General features: G+C 43.0%; 1 protein-coding gene across 1 annotated transcript in view; it reads right to left on the bottom strand.

Annotated features, from left to right (window-relative positions):
- LOC310861361 (protein NLRC3-like) overlaps positions 1-17,285 on the bottom strand; it is a gene marked incomplete at its 3' end in the record, with an annotated part of 29,267 nt that extends 11,982 nt beyond the window's left edge. Inside the window, exons 1-7 of the mRNA XM_083768779.1 lie at positions 15,465-17,285; positions 13,503-13,679; positions 12,603-12,714; positions 9,464-9,523; positions 4,487-4,506; positions 1,785-1,913; positions 1,185-1,234 (exon numbers count right to left, since the gene is read on the bottom strand). Coding sequence (XP_083624905.1) covers positions 1,185-1,234; positions 1,785-1,913; positions 4,487-4,506; positions 9,464-9,523; positions 12,603-12,714; positions 13,503-13,679; positions 15,465-17,245 — 2,329 coding nt within the window. The 5' untranslated portion in view covers positions 17,246-17,285. The remainder of the gene's footprint in view (positions 1-1,184; positions 1,235-1,784; positions 1,914-4,486; positions 4,507-9,463; positions 9,524-12,602; positions 12,715-13,502; positions 13,680-15,464) is intronic.
- Positions 17,286-17,519: the final 234 nt, after the last annotated feature.

Below are 17,519 nucleotides of genomic sequence, written 5' to 3'. Positions count from 1 at the left end.
GTCTGTCTCTCTGTGTACGTGTCTGTCTCTCTGTGTACGTGTCTGTCTCTCTGTGTACGTGTATGTCTCTATGTGTACGTGTCTGTCTCTCTGTGTACGTGTCTGTCTCTCTGTGTACGTGTCTGTCTATGTGTACGTGTCTGTCTCTATGTGTGCGTGCCTGTCTCTATGTGAACGTGTCTGTCTCTATGTGTACGTGTCTGTCTCTATGTGAACGTGTCTGTCTCTCTGTGTACGTGTCTGTCTCTATGTGTACGTGTCTGTCTCTCTGTGAACGTGTCTGTCTCTATGTGTACGTGTCTGTCTCTATGTGTACGTGTCTGTCTTTATGTGTACGTGTCTGTCTCTGTGTACGTGTCTGTCTTCTATGTGTACGTGTCTGTCTCTATGTGTACGTGTCTGTCTCTATGTGTACGTGTCTGTCTCTGTGTATGTGTCTGTCTCTATGTCTACGTGTCTGTCTCTATGTCTACGTGTCTGTCTCTATATGTGTACGTGTCTGTCTCTATGTGTACGTGTCTGTCTTCTATGTGAACGTGTCTGTCTCTCTGTCCGAGCACGGAAAGCTGCAAAGCGGTAACTCTGTCATTTCTCAACCATTTCGGACGCACAAAGGCTTGCCAGAACCGTCCCGGCCCCCTGGGTACGTTCCTGGGGGTCTGGATGTTCCGGGGACCCCCACACGGTAACTCTGTCATTTTCAAAGTACAGCATAGAGCACAGCCCACTACAATACAGTACAGAGCAGTAACTATACCAATAAATGTATAGTTGCACCGCTCAGTTCACACAAGTGTGATTTTTATTTCCAGTTGTCTCGTATGGCGTCAAATGGAGCGTGGAACAATGCAAATGATCAACACGGAGATCTCTTGTGACTTTCTAACAAAAACGAGACACACCTGTGATCCGCACACATCACGGCTCTGCACCACCTTTCATGCATCGCACGTCAGAATTTAACTCATGCCAAATATAGACGAAATACATGTTATTTACGACCAGGTTAGTGAAAGAGGCCCATTGTTTCTGTCAAACCACATGACCTCATCTTGATGGTGTTAAGGACCAGGCCAAGAGCACAGAGTAGAGAGCACAAGAGTTTTCAGGACAACATCAACCAAGTATACAACAGTGTATAAAATGTTAACGTGTGATGTTGACACAGACAGACAGATACTCACGTTTTGAAATGAGCGTAGAATTAAACCCATCTTCTCCTCCATGTTTCACTCTGTAGGAAGTAGAACAACAATGCATCAATGTCTGACTGTCTAACACAACGTCTCCACTAGCTGACACTACAGTGTTTCACTCTGTAGGAAGTAGAACAACAATGCACCAATGTCTGACTGTCTAACACAACGTCTCCACTAGCTGACACTACAGTGTTTCATTGATTTTGCAATATGAATTGGGGTCTCAGAGATAGAAATCCCATTAAATGGGGGTCCGTAGACTAATGTATGTCAAACTGGGGGTCCTTGAAATTAAACAGGTTGAGAATCACTGCTAGAGCCGTAAAAATCTTCTCTTATGGGGGTCCCTGGAATATCTTTTCAAATAGGGGTCCGTGGGGCTAATGAGTGTCAATTTGGGGGTCCTTGACATTAAAAAGTATTTTAATGTCTATTGTGACAGATGTTCATTGTTGACCTGCTATCCTATAGTTTCTTTGAGGCACTGCATTGTTCTCTCTGCATGCATGGCGTTGTGTCAGAGTGAATACACTGTAAAGGGAAACACTGCACTGTCCAACATGGACACAGCCCAAGTCTACTCACTTGCAGTTCTTCAGGACTGAATCATTCACCACGTTGAGGCTCAGGTCCAACTCTCTTAGGGAGGGATTAGAGCTTACAGCTGAGGCCAGAGCTTCACAGCATCTCTCTGACAAGCCGCAGTGAGCCAGTCTAAAACACCAGATGGAATCATACATGAATGAATGAATGAATGAATGAATGAATGAATGAATGAATGAATGAATGAATGAATGAATGAATGAATGACACATTTATAATATGCATTATTCCTGGATTTAAAACCTGCTTCAAGGACTCTCTTGTCCCACTTAGGGTGCCTTCACACCTGGATGTTTTAGTTCCATTAAAACAAACCCTGAACCCCCAACATAATCATATTTGAACTGGGAACCCCCAAAATACTTATATATTAAACTGGGAGCCCCCAAAAGACTTATATATTTAACTGGGACCCCCCCACCCTTAGAAGCACTTGGAATTGTAGGCATTAAATTAAAGGTGTAGTGAAATAGCCTTTGTGCATTTTATTTTGAAGTTTCAGCCTCAGATGGCAGGATCTTAGTTTCTGAACCAATCAGAGCGTTGCATCCCTCCAGGCTATGGGGACGTAGGTCCGTCTCATGCACGGCCACGTGCACGCACATGCACAGTGGTTTGTTTACAAGTGACAGAGATACCTGCAGCAAAGCTAGGGGGTTATCTCTAACCTGTACACATGACCATATACATTATGTTAGCGTGATGATTACGTTTAAAACGAGTCTGGATGTCATCTTGAATGAGATTAAAAACGGATGATTTCTGTAATCAGTAGCAGCTGTGTTTGGACGGACGCGCAGGAATGGGACTCAAACGGGTGAGCTTAATTTTTATTGGCTTTCACGACATCAGTCATCACGCAGCACGTTTTAGTTTTAAGGAAGTCATTACATTTTTATTTGTATGGACTTGATATAAAAACAAATGAGAATGTCGAAGTAGCCTATACATTTGCCTTAAAGGGATATTACGCGTTCAATATCAAGTTTATTAATACAGTCTCACCACAGCATTCATATTATTCACATAATACAGTACATAATAAAACAGAAGTGATCAAAATAAATGTGGTAAATGTATCTTACTTTAGAACTTCCAGTCTACAGTGTGGGCTCTTCAGTGAAGCACAGAGCAGCTCCACTAGTCCTGAGTCCTTCAGGTCGTTTTCACTGAGGTCCAATTCTCTCAAATGGGAAGGATTAGAGATGAGAGCTGAAGACACATCTTCAACGTCTGTCTTTCTGAGTTTACAGCCAGCAAGTCTGTGAATGCAGATTAAATAAGATATTATAAAAACAAATGATACCTAAACAATGATTTGAACTGAGGACCCAATACCCTGACAAGCAAGAATTGTAGCATTTCGTCCTCGACGCGTTGTGAGTTTGTACATCAGCTGTTTATGGTGTGTAATCCAGTTGTATGACGAAGTAGCTCAGAAGCTTATACATTTGCCTTAAAGGATTATTACACTTTCAAACATATTTGGGTCATTTTATCAGGTGGAGCGAAATCCAGACGCGGCGGAGACGTAAGCCGCGACCTATTATTTTCCGTCGCGGCAGAACGGGACTCGTCGCGGCTATATCTACCCGTTTGCGACGTAATAGGTTGACTATTATTTTCCGTCGCGGCAGAACGGGACTCGTCGCGGCTATATCTACCCGTTTGCGACGTAATAGGTAATTCGTTGCAGCGTAAAGAATCCGTTGTGGCGTGAGCTGGACTCGTCGCGGCAGAACGGGACTCGTCGCGGCTATATCTACCCGTTTGCGACGTAATAGGTAATTCGTTGCAGCGTAAAGAATCCGTAGTGGCGTGAGCTGGACTCGTCGCGGCAGAACGGGACTCGTCGCGGCTATATCTACCCGTTTGCGACGTAATAGGTTGACTTTGGTATATTTGCGGTGGTATTGCCGCGTGCCCGGGGCCCGGCACGTGCGCCTCGCCGGTCCGATTCCGTGGAGCTCTCCGCCGTCTCCAGGCGAGCCTGAGTGGTTCTCTGGGGTTCCAGCAGGCCTTTTTCCGCGCGCATCGTGCCCGGGGAACGGCCCACGCGCCCGGGCCTGGCACCACCGCGTGCACCTTGCCGGTCCGGTTCCGTGGAGCCCTTCGCCGTCCCCAGGCGACCCTGCGTTCCAGAGCTGTCACCTCTTTTGCCCACCGAAAATAGCAGATCTACCAGCTCCTACCGGCCTTCCTACATACGGGATGGCCCGACCCGCGTCTGTGGACCCCTGGGGATCACGGTAGTCCACGGGGGTCCGTCTGTGTGTGTGTGTGTGTGTGTGTGTGTGTGTGTGTGTGTGTGTGTGTGTGTCGCATGCGTGCGTGCGAACTTCGTGACAGTGGTGCATTACATTGTATTTTGATTTGAAATAAATAATAAATTATTATTAACGCAAAACATCTAATACTATTTTAAATTGGTCTAGTAAAGTTAGTATCAGAAGCAGCAACCATGCAGAGCTATACCAATCAGATTAAATAGGCTATAAGCCTTAAACGTTTGACAAGCAATATTCAAAATACAACTATAGTTGTATTTTGCATATTGCTTGTCAAACGTTTAACGTTTGCTTCTGATTAGTTACTAACTTTACTTTACAGATCCACAAGCTCGAAAACCACCTGACGGGCCGCCCAAACGGGTCCGGGGACCCCCGGGCGGCCTTCCTACATACCTGGGGGGTCCCCGTGGACCCTTGGGGATCAAGGGGGGCCACGGGTGTCCACGTTTGCGGAGACGCTGCCTTCATATTAGCCTACTTTAATAACAAGCAGCTGATCTACAATTGACAATTTGACATGTCATTGCGTCGTATTCTGTCTGTCTTTCACGCACGCACGCAGACATGTCACAGACCACCACATAACCATATTTGTATGGCCATATCGTTTATAGGCCTTATAGCTGAATAGCGCCGGCCGTCGGGGGTTCATTTGGTTCCAACCATCCCATTATGGTCAACACTTATGATATGCTATTGCATTCTTCCAACTAAAGATTTAAATATTAATCTGGCAGCTCCGAAAATAGCAGAAGATGTAATGCAGTAAATGACATGGCACGGACTGGCTCAGAAAATCTCCCTGCATCATTATATCAAAACCAGGCCTATACTGAATGTAGGCAATTGAATTCCATTACGTTAATAATAATACATGCTAATTATTATTGAACGGTAAGTACGCTGGTATGTACGCTATGGTACACTATAAGCTTGTAGATCTGTTTATTTTAAGCATGCCGCCGCATTCTGTCAGAATCTCGTGTGTGTGTGTGTGTGTGTGTGTGTGTGTGTGTGTGCGCGCGCACACACATGTGCACACATGTGTGCTATATATGTTATAGCTCTAGAGACGCAGAGACAGAGACATATTTATTTAAAATAATCCTGTCTCGCACGGCCTATATAGAGCCAATGAACGGAGCACATCCCCCCCCCCTGACCCGCTGCGGCCCAGCGATAATCAACCGCTGTCCGCTGCGATGCGTGAGCTTGTAGATCAGATGCCGACAGACAGACAGACAGACAGACAGACTGTCTGTCTGTCTGTCGGCATCTGATCTACAAGCTCACGCATCGCAGCGGACAGCGGTTGATTATCGCTGGGCCGCAGCGGGTCTATATCCCCTAATGTATCATACAGCGAATGAAAGCAAACATGTGTGTGTGTGTGTGTGTGTGTGTGTGTGTGTGTGTGTGTGTCGCATGCGTGCGTGCATGCGAACTTCATGACAGTGGTGCAGCATTACATTGTATTTTGATTTGAAATAAATAATGATGAATAGATGTCTATACTGTTGCTTGTGTGTGTGTTATGCTATAGGGTTAGCTGGAACACACGCCCTGTATGATCTGTGGTGCGCATCTACAAGCTCCAAGTGTTGCGTCCACATGCAGCGCGTTGTGAGCTTGCAGATCGTCGGTGCCCCACTATAGAGAGATGGTAGGGTAGTGCCCAAGCCTATTCCTATATGATCTGTGGCTATATTAAAGGCCTTTTATATGTGATCTCACATAATGTGCGAGTCAGAGCTAACGTTACTCAATGATCATTTGCCGACTGATTGATATCACAGCACAGCGTGTGCTGAGAGAGAGAGAGAGAGAGAGAGAGAGAGAGAGAGAGGGGGGGGGGGGGGGGGATGTGCTCCGTTCATTGGCTCTATATAGGCCGTGCGAGACAGGATTATTTTAAATAAATATGTCTCTGTCTCTGCGTCTCTAGAGCTATAACATATATAGCACACATGTGTGCACATGTGTGCACACACACACACACACACACACACACACACACACACACACACACACACACACACACACACACACACACACACACACACACGAGATTCTGACAGAATGCGGCGGCATGCTTAAAATAAACAGATCTACAAGCTTATAGTGTACCCTAGCGTACATACCAGCATACTTACCGTTCAATAATAATTAGCATGTATTATTATTAACGAAAAACATAAATACTAGCCTACTATTTTATTGGTCTAGTTCAGTTGATTGAAACAAAAGTAATGGAATTCAATTGCCTACATTCAGTATAGGCCTGGTTTTGATATAATGATGCAGGGAGATTTTCTGAGCCAGTCCGTGCCATGTCATTTACTGCATTACATCTTCTGCTATTTTCGGAGCTGCCAGATTCATATTTAAATCTTTAGTTGGAAGAATGCAATAGCATATCATAAGTGTTGACCATAATGGGACGGTTGGAACCAAATGAACCCCCGACGGCCGGCGCTATTCAGCTATAAGGCCTATAAACGATATGGCCATACAAATATGGTTATGTGGTGGTCTGTGACATGTCTGCGTGCGTGCGTGAAAGACAGACAGAATACGACGCAATGACATGTCAAATTGTCAATTGTAGATCAGCTGCTTGTTATTAAAGTAGGCTAATATGAAGGCAGCGTCTCCGCAAACGTGGACACCCGTGGCCCCCCTTGATCCCCAAGGGTCCACGGGGACCCCCCAGGTATGTAGGAAGGCCGCCCGGGGGTCCCCGGACCCGTTTGGGCGGGCCGTCAGGTGGTTTTCGAGCTTGTGGATCTGTAAAGTAAAGTTAGTAACTAATCAGAAGCAAACGTTAAACGTTTGACAAGCAATATGCAAAATACAACTATAGTTGTATTTTGAATATTGCTTGTCAAACGTTTAAGGCTTATAGCCTATTTAATCTGATTGGTATAGCTCTGCATGGTTGCTGCTTCTGATACTAACTTTACTAGACCAATTTAAAATAGTATTAGATGTTTTTCGTTAATAATTATTTATTATTTATTTCATATCAAAATACAATGTAATGCACCACTGTCACGAAGTTCGCACGCATGCATGCGACACACACACACACACACACACACACACACACACACACACACACACACACACACACACACACACACACACACACACACACACACACACACACAGACGGACCCCCGTGGACTACCGTGGACTACCGTGATCCCCAGGGGTCCACAGACGCGGGTCGGGCCATCCCGTATGTAGGAAGGCCGGTAGGAGCTGGTAGATCTGCTATTTTCGGTGGGCAAAAGAGGTGACAGCTCTGGAACGCAGGGTCGCCTGGGGACGGCGAAGGGCTCCACGGAACCGGACCGGCAAGGTGCATGCGGTGGTGCCAGGCCCGGGCGCGTGGGCCGTTCCCCGGGCACGATGCGCGCGGAAAAAGGCCTGCTGGAACCCCAGAGAACCACTCAGGCTCGCCTGGAGACGGCGGAGAGCTCCACGGAATCGGACCGGCGAGGCGCACGTGCCAGGCCCCGGGCACGCGGCAATACCACCGCAAATATACCAAAGTCAACCTATTACGTCGCAAACGGGTAGATATAGCCGCGACGAGTCCCGTTCTGCCGCGACGAGTCCAGCTCACGCCACAACGGATTCTTTACGCTGCAACGAATTACCTATTACGTCGCAAACGGGTAGATATAGCCGTGACGAGTCCCGTTCTGCCGCGACGAGTCCAGCTCACGCCACAACGGATTATTTACGCTGCAACGAATTATTTTATAGCCACGACGTTGGGGCGAATTGTTGAACCGTTGGGACGAATTGATATTTACGCCAGGACGTACTCGAATATACGTCGCGACGGAAAATTATAGGTCGTGACGCAAAATGATTCAGTCACAACCTACGTCGTCCGTCGTGAATGGATTTCGCTGTCTCTCCATTTTATCTACTCAGGCCCATAAGCTTGGGTTACCTGCATGATATCAAGCTTATTAATATTCTCACCACAACAATCATATTATTATGCACATAATACAGTGCATAATAAACAGAAGTGATTAAAATGAATGTGGTAAATGTATCTTACTTTAGAACTTCCAGTCTACAGTGTGGGCTCTTCAGTGAAGCACAGAGTCCTGAGTCCTGCAGGTCGTTTTCACTGAGGTCCAATTCTCTCAAATGGGAAGGATTAGAGCTGAGAGCTGAAGACACATCTTTAACGTCTGTCTTTCTGAGTTTACAGCCAGCAAGTCTGTGAATGCAGATTAAATAAGAGATTATAAAAACAAATTATACCTAAATAATCATATCTGAACTTGGGAGACCCCTACCTGACAAGTACTTGGAATTATAGGCATTACATTCAGTTTCACTGATACATATTATGAAAATAGCCAAACTACAAGCTCACAATGCCTCACAGTGAGCTTGTAGATCAGCTATTTTCACAATGTTTGCGACTTTCTTCTGTAATATTTGACAATTTGGTTTTAAAAATGTTTTAAAAGTAATTTAATTGTACCTTAAATCCTAAACCACACCAAAGGGTCGGGTCGGGACAAAACCTTTTCTTTCTATTTGTTTTTACATCAACCACACCAATGCAACTCAATGAGTTTCATTGGTGTGGTTTATCTTAAAAAAACACTTTGTCCCGACCCAACCCTTTGGTGTGGTTTGGGCTTTAGAAATGTACAGATACTCTGTATACTGTACACTTATACTGTTGGTTTGTCTACTGTTCAGTGAGAAAACAATGCTGCACATTAAGATAATCCTCTAGGGACCCCCTTGGGGGTCCAGACCCTCAGTTTGGGAACCACAGACCTAGACTAATAGAATGATAATGGATTGGTACAGTAGGTAGATGCAGACTATTGATTACGTATTGATGCGTACCACGGTAAAGCTCGCTAACTGTGGTGTAGCTACAAAAGGTTGAACGTCAAAAATAGCCGATCTGCAAGCTCACAAGTGTTGTGTCCTCGACGCGCTGTGATTCAATTCAGTTCAATTTTATTAAAGTGTCGACTCACAACAAGTTGTCTCAAGACACTTTACATGTAGAGCAGAGAACCAACATAGATCCCACCCTGAGCATTAAGACATTTGGAGACAGTGAGCTTGTAGATCAGCTATTTTCGGTGCGCAACCACGTTGTATGTCGAAGTAGCCTATACATTTGCCTTAAAGGGATATTACGCGTTCAATATCAAGCTTATTAATACATTCTCACCACAGCATTCATATTATATTCACATAATACAGTGCATAATAAACATAAGTGATTAAAATAAATGTGGTAAATGTAGGCCTATCTTACTTTAGAACTGCCAGTCTACAGTGTGGGCTCTTCAGTGAAGCACAGAGTCCTGAGTCCTGCAGGTCGTTTTCACTGAGGTCCAATTCTCTCAAATGGGAAGGATTAGAGCTGAGAGCTGAAGACACAACTTCAACGTCTGTCTTTCTGAGTTTACAGCCAGCAAGTCTGTGAATGCAGATTAAATAAGAGATTATCAATACAAATTATACCTAAACAATTATTTGAACTGAGGACCCAATACCCTGACAAGCAAGAATTGTAGGCATTTCATTTAGTTTGACTCGGCTGCACAGATACATGTTGTGTTTGCGTCTTCCGTAATATTCGCCAATTTACCAAATTGGTTTTAAAAATATTTTAAAAGTCATTACATTGAAATGTGCAGATACTAGTCTGTATACACTTAAACTGTATGTTGGTGTGTTTACTGTTGAGTGAGAAACCACACTAGTTAAGCTAATCATCTGGGGACCCCCTTGGGGGTCCAGACCCTCAGTTTGGGAACCACAGGCCTAGACTAATAGAATGATATTTGATTGGTACAGTAGGTAGATGCAGGTTATTGATTATGTGTAGATCTGTTGCGTACCTCGGTAAAGCTTGATAACTGTGGCGTAGCTACAACGGGTCGCATATATAAAATAGACAATCTACAAGCTCACCAGCGTTGCGTCCTCGACGCGTTGTGAGTTTGTGCATCAGCTGTTTATGGTGTGTAATCCAGTTGTATGACGAAGTAGCTCAGAAGCTTATACATTTGCCTTAAAGGATTATTACACTTTCAAACATATTTGGGTATTTTTATCTACTCAGGCCCATAAGCTTGGGTTACCTGCATGATATCAAGCTTATTAATATTCTCACCACAGCAATCATATTATTATGCACATAATACAGTGCATAATAAACAGAAGTGATTAAAATAAATGTGGTAAATGTATCTTACTTTAGAACTTCCACTCTACAGTGTGGGCTCTTCAGTGAAGCACAGAGTCCTGAGCCCTTCAGGTCGTTTTCACTGAGGTCCAATTCTCTCAAATGGGAAGGATTAGAGCTGAGAGCTGAAGACACAGCTTCAACGTCTGTCTTTCTGAGTTTACAGCCAGCAAGTCTGTGAATGCAGATTAAATAAGAGATTATAAAAACAAATTATACGTAAATAATCATATCAGAACTTGGGAGACCCCTACCTGACAAGTACTTGGAATTATAGGCATTACTTTCAGTTTCACTGATACATATTATGAAAATAGCCAAAGTACAAGCTCACAATGCCTCACACTGAGCTTGTAGATCAGCTATTTTCACAATGTTTGCGACTTTCTTCCGTAATATTTGACAATTTGGTTTTAAAAATGTTTTAAAAGTAATTGAATTTAATTGAATTGTACCTTAAACCCTAAACCACACCAAAGGGTCGGGTCGGGACAAAACCTTTTCTTTCTTTTTGTTTTTACATCAACCACACCAATGCAACTCAATGAGTTTCATTGGTGTGGTTTATCTTAAAAAACACTTTGTCCCGACCCAACCCTTTGGTGTGGTTTGGGCTTTAGAAATGTACAGATACTCTGTATACTGTACACTTATACTGTTGGTTTGTCTACTGTTCAGTGAGAAAACAATGCTGCACATTAAGATAATCCTCTGGGGACCCCCTTGGGGGTCCAGACCCTTAGTTTGGGAACCACATACCTAGACTAATAGAGTGATAATTGATTAGTACAGTAGGTAGATGCGGACTATTGATTATGTATTAATGCGTACCACGGTAAAGCTCGATAACTGTGGCGTAGCTACAAGGGGTTGAACGTCGAAAAGAGCCGATCTGCAAGCTCACAAGTGTTGTGTCCTCGACGCGCTGTGATTCAATTCAGTTCAATTTTATTAAAGTGTCGACTCACAACAAGTTGTCTCAAGACACTTTACATGTAGAGCAGAGAACCAACATAGATCCCACCCTGAGCATTAAGACATTTGGAGACAGTGAGCTTGTAGATCAGCTATTTTCGGTGCGCAACCACGTTGTATGTCGAAGTAGCCTATACATTAGCCTTAAAGGGATATTACGCGTTCAATATCAAGCTTATTAATACATTCTCACCACAGCATTCATATTATATTCACATAATACAGTACATAATTAAACAGAAGTGATCAAAATAAATGTGGTAAATGTATCTTACTTTAGAACTTCCAGTCTACAGTGTGGGCTCTTCAGTGAAGCACAGAGTCCTGAGTCCTGCAGGTCGTTTTCACTGAGGACCAATTCTCTCAAATGGGAAGGATTAGAGCTGAGAGCTGAAGACACAGCTTCAACGTCTGTCTTTCTGAGTTTACAGCCAGCAAGTCTGTGAATGCAGATTAAATAAGAGAAATCAAAACAAATTATACCTAAACAATTATTTGAACTGAGGACCCAATACCCTGACAAGCAAGAATTGTAGGCATTTCATTTAGTTTGACTCGGCTGCACAGATACATGTTGTGTTTGCGTCTTCCGTAATATTCGCCAATTTACCAAATTGGTTTTAAAAATATTTTAAAAGTCATTACATTGAAATGTGCAGATACTAGTCTGTATACACTTAAACTGTATGTTGGTGTGTTTACTGTTGAGTGAGAAACCACACTAGTTAAGCTAATCATCTGGGAACCCCCTTGGGGGTCCAGACCCTCAGTTTGGGAACCACAGGCCTAGACTAATATAATGATATTTGACTGGTAGGCTACAGTAGGTAGATGCAGGATATAGATTATGTGTTGATCTGTTGCGTACCTCGGTAAAGCTTGATAACTGTGGCGTAGCTACAACGGGTCGCACGTATAAAATAGACAATCTACAAGCTCACAAGCGTTGCGTCCTCGACGCGTTGTGAGTTTGTACATCAGCTGTTTATGGTGTGTAATCCAGTTGTATGACGAAGTAGCTCAGAAGCTTATACATTTGCCTTAAAGGATTATTACACTTTCAAACATATTTGGGTAATTTTAACATCTACTCAGGCCCATAAGCTTGGGTTACCTGCATGATATCAAGCTTATTAATATTCTCACCACAGCAATCATATTATATTCACATAATACAGTATATAATAAAACAGAACTGATCAAAATAAATGTGGTAAATGTATCTTACTTTAGAACTTCCAGTTTACAGTGTGGGCTCTTCAGTGAAGCACAGAGTCCTGAGTCCTGCAGGTCGTTTTCACTGAGGTCTATTTCTCTCAAATGGGAAGGATTAGAGCTGAGAGCTGAAGACACAGCTTCAACGTCTGTCTTTCTGAGTTTACAGCCAGCAAGTCTGTGAATGCAGATTAAATAAGAGATTATCTTAATAATCTTTAATAATAACAATTATTTGAACTGAAGACCCAATACCCTGACAAGCAAGAATTGTAGGCATTTAATTTAGTTTGACTCGGCTGCACAGATACATGTTGTGTTTGCGTCTTCCGTAATATTCGCCAATTTACCAAATTGGTTTTAAAAATGTTTTAAAAGTCATTAAATTGTACCTTTAGAAATGTGCAGATACTAGTCTGTATACACTTAAACTGTATGTTGGTGTGTTTACTGTTGAGTGAGAAACCACACTAGTTGGACATTAAGCTAATCATCTGGGGACCCCCTTGGGGGTCCAGACCCTCAGTTTGGGAACCACAGGCCTAGACTAATATAATGATATTTGATTGGTACAGTAGGTAGATGCAGGATATTGATTATGTGTTGATCTGTTGCGTACCTCGGTAAAGCTTGATAACTGTGGCGTAGCTACAACGGGTCGCATGTATAAAATAGACAATCTACAAGCTCACAAGCGCTGCGTCCTTGACGCGTTCAACTTGTGAGTTTGTACATCAGCTGTTTATGGTGTGTAATCCAGTTGTATGACGAAGTAGCTCAGAAGCTTATACATTTGCCTTAAAGGACTACACTTTCAAACATATTTTGAAAGTGGCCCATAAGCTTGGGTTACCTGCATGATATCAAGCTTATTCATATTCTCACCACAGCAATCATATTATATTCACATAATACAGTGCATAATAAACAGAAGTGATTAAAATTAATGTGGTAAATGTATCTTACTTTAGAACTTCCAGTCTACAGTGTGGGCTCTTCAGTGAAGCACAGAGCAGCTCCACTAGTCCTGAGTCCTGCAGGTCGTTTTCACTGAGGTCCAATTCTCTCAAATGGGAAGGATTAGAGCTGAGAGCTGAAGCCACAACTTCAACGTCTGTCTTTCTGAGTTTACAGCCAACAAGTCTGTAAATGCAGATTAAATAAGAGATTATAAAAACAAATGATACCTAGTTCACTGTCATTGAAGTTAACTAAAACATCTCCTATCTAGTTATCCAGAGATATAGACACCACTTGACAACACATTTTGATATCAAAGACTTCAACCAGCAGTTGAAGGAGTGAACAACAACATTGCATATTTACTGCCTAAACGTTGTAAAAGCTTTACAAACAAGCTGCTGGAGACCAGCATTCAGTCTCTATTTCTGTTCCCTGTCTCCTCAGGCTGGGCCACAGCTGTAGGCTTTACTGTTAGTTTGACTTGACCCCAATATTATAACATGCATCATAACCTACACTATTATAACATTTCAAAACCTACAATATTATAACATTTCATAACCTACAATATTATAACATTTCATAACCTACAATATTATAACATTTCATAACCTACACAATGTTATAAGTCCAGTGTTGTTTTTGGCAGCACATTTTGATTTTAGTTTTAGTCATAGTCTCTTGAATAGCTTTCATTTAGTTTTAGTCACATTTTAGTCACCTGGAATGTTTTAGTTTTAGTCTAGTTTTAGTCGACTAAATGTCATAAGTTTTAGTCGACTAAATCTACAGTTGATTTATTTGACTAAAATGTATTGTGGCGGGCCTTGATGCCGTCATAATGACAGATTTTTGCTGAAAATAGCCAATCGCAGCATTGTGAGCTTGTATAAGAATTATGAAAGAGTTATCCAATGTGGTACTTTTTTCTTTTCTTTTTTGTTAACCCAAGAAAAGGAAATGAGCAGCTCCAAACGTTGCATCAAACATATGCACAGCTATAAGAAGTGTCTTATATTATTAATATTGATCCTTTTCACAAGCAACAACTGTTAACTTATGCTCCTTTAACGGAGTAATTAAAAGAACCGTGGCAGTTCAAATATCATTATTGAATCTGGAGCTTAGACAAACTATGTTGCTTATAACTTAAGTTGTCCATGGATATTCAGCCATTATACAGCATTGATAATTTAATTCGCCAGCTACTACACTTAGGACAACATTATCTTTAAAGTATTGCCAGGATGTGTGTTGTGCACCTTCATGCTAGACAGATGATGACACACACATGGTCCCTGGAGGATGGACCCTACAGATCATATCACACACATGGTCCCTGGAGGATTGACCCTACAGATCATATCACACACATGGTCCCTGGAGGATGGACCCTACAGATCATATCACACACATGGTCCCTGGAGGATGGACCCTACAGATCATATCACACACATGGTCCCTGGAGGATGGACCCTACAGATCATATCACACACACGGTCCCTGGAGAATGGAGGATTAAGTGACTCCATCGCCTTTCCCTCTAGGTCAACTTTGTACCACTTTCAAAAGCTTTGGCTGCTTTTTTGCTTTTTATATTACATCACATCGAGGGACTCACTTTGATAATTAATCAGACCTACAAGCTGTCAATGTGTTGCGATGCAAAGCAATGTACGCTTATAGATCTGTGAGTGACACCTTTCAACTTGTTCTACTGAGTGCTTTCACCACAGTGAAGCGGATTTAACGTTGGGTATTTTGGCTGTCTTTTATGGTGTTAAAAGGGGCGTGGAACAATGCAGAACAATGCAGACAATGCAGACAATACCCATAATACCACACAATACCACTAATCACTATTTGAAATGCAGACACCTTTTATGCCAACCTTCAATTATAATTATAGTGTTAACTGTAATGGCAGATTAACTCTAGGATGTTTCTATTCACTTGACTACTAACCGAGCCTTTCTGCAGTTCCTCACAGCTGGCATCAGTCTCCTTCGCCCCTCCTCTGATGTGTTGTATTTGTCCAGGTCCAACTCTTCCAGAACCTCCTCTGACATCTGCAGCATGACGGCCAGAGCTGAACACTGGGTCTCAGACAGTTTCTCTGTTCTGTTCTCTGACTTCAGGAACTGTTGGATCTCCTGATGTAATGATTGGTCGTTCATCTCCATCAGACAGTGGAAGATGTTGATACATCTGTCAGGAGAGACATCATCACGAGTTAACATCTCCTTCAGGTTCTGGATGGCTTTCTGGATCTCCTTCTGGATCTCCTCCTTTTTTCCCAGCAGACCTCCTAACAGACTTTTCTTTGTCTGACCCAGCAGGCCTCCTAACAGACTTTGGTTGGACTCCAGTGAGAGGCCATGAAGGAACCGAACAAGTAGGTCCAGGTGGCCATTTTTACTCTTCAGGGATTTTTCCATAGCAGCTTTCAGGAAGTCGGAGAGGGAGCTCTTACCCCTGTATTTTTCATCTTCCAGGAATGTCTTCAGTACCTTCATGTTCTTCTGTGTGAAACAGTGGTATAGGTAGACTGCAGCCATAAACTCCTGGATGCTCAGATGAACAAAGCTGTAGACAGTTTTCTGAAACAGCACACTCTCTCTCTTGAAGATCTGCGTGCACACTCCTGAGTACAGCGAGGCGTCTTTCACATCAAGACCACACTCTTCCAGGTCTTCTTCGTAGAACATGATGCTACTTTTCTCCAGATGTCCAAATGCCAGCATGGCCAGGTTCAGAAGAACTTTCCTGTCAGTCTTAGTGAGCTGCTGTTGAGTCCCCTTTTCTTTTGCTTTCTTTTTGACATCATGAGTCTCATCATACTTCTGCTTCTTCCTGTTTGTCAGAACCAACAGGAAGTGGCAGCACATCTCAGTCAGGGTCGTGGGCAGCTGTCCAATGGTGGTGTGTGTCCTCAACATGTCCAGCAGAACGGTAGCAATGATCCAACAGAAGAGTGGGATGTAACACATGATGTGGAGGCTCCTCGATGTCTTCAAGTGTGAGAGGACTCTGTCGGCCAGCTTCTCTTCACTGAATCTCTTCTTGAAGTACTTCTCCTTCTGGGGGTCTGTGAACCCTCGCACTTCTGTTACCATGTCAACATATGCAGGAGGGATCTGATTGGCTGCTGCAGGTCTGGAGGTTATCCAGAGGAGGGCCGAGGGGAGCAGATTCCTCTTGATGAGGTTTGTCAACAGAGCATCCACCGATGATGTCACTGTGACATCAGGGATGATTTCATTTTTGTCGAAGTGCAATGGAAACCTGCCTTCATCGAGGCCATCAAAGATGAAGCAAACTTTCCAGGCAGCGAGCTGCTCTGCTGTGACCTTCTTTAATGTTGGGTGGAAATCATGGATCAGGTTGAGAAGGCTGTACTGCTTATCTCTGACCAAGTTCAGCTCCCGGAATGAAAAGGGAACCAGGAGATCTATATCTTGATTCTCCAAACCTCTTGCCCAGTCCAGAAGAAACTTGCGCACAGAGAATGTTTTTCCAATGCCAGCGATGCCTTCGGTCAGAACACTTGTGCTGGGTGTCTTTCTGCCAGGGAGGAGGATCTTAAATATTTTACAGCAGTTGATTGGTTCATGGAAGGTCTTCATGTTGGAAGCTGTTTCAAGCTGTATCACCTCATGTTGGCGATTAACCCCTTCACTCTCTCCCACTGAGATGTAGAGCTCTGAGTAGGTGCCGGTGACGGAGGTTCCAGACTCTTCCGTCATGTCGTCTTTCGCTTCATCAAAACTGTTCAGACTGTCCTTATAATCGTTCAGATCAACCTGCAGACTGACATCTGAAATGAGAAGAACATTTATGTTTTAAACATTGAGGTTAATTTATAACTTTACATGTATACAGCACACATTCATTATATATTAAATACCTCCAGAAACTATGCAATTTATTCAGAAAAACAGGCAAAAGTAACAACACAAGATCAGTTGTTTTTGTCCAGCTGTTGAGTTGATAGTTGTTTAGCTTCATTATATGCACTTG

This window comes from Protomyctophum parallelum (genome assembly GCF_964188405.1).
Source record: "Protomyctophum parallelum genome assembly, chromosome: 7".
Taxonomy (NCBI): Eukaryota; Metazoa; Chordata; class Actinopteri; order Myctophiformes; family Myctophidae; genus Protomyctophum; species Protomyctophum parallelum.
Note: the sequence above shows the minus strand (reverse complement) of the source record. Positions and strands in the feature narration are given on the sequence as shown.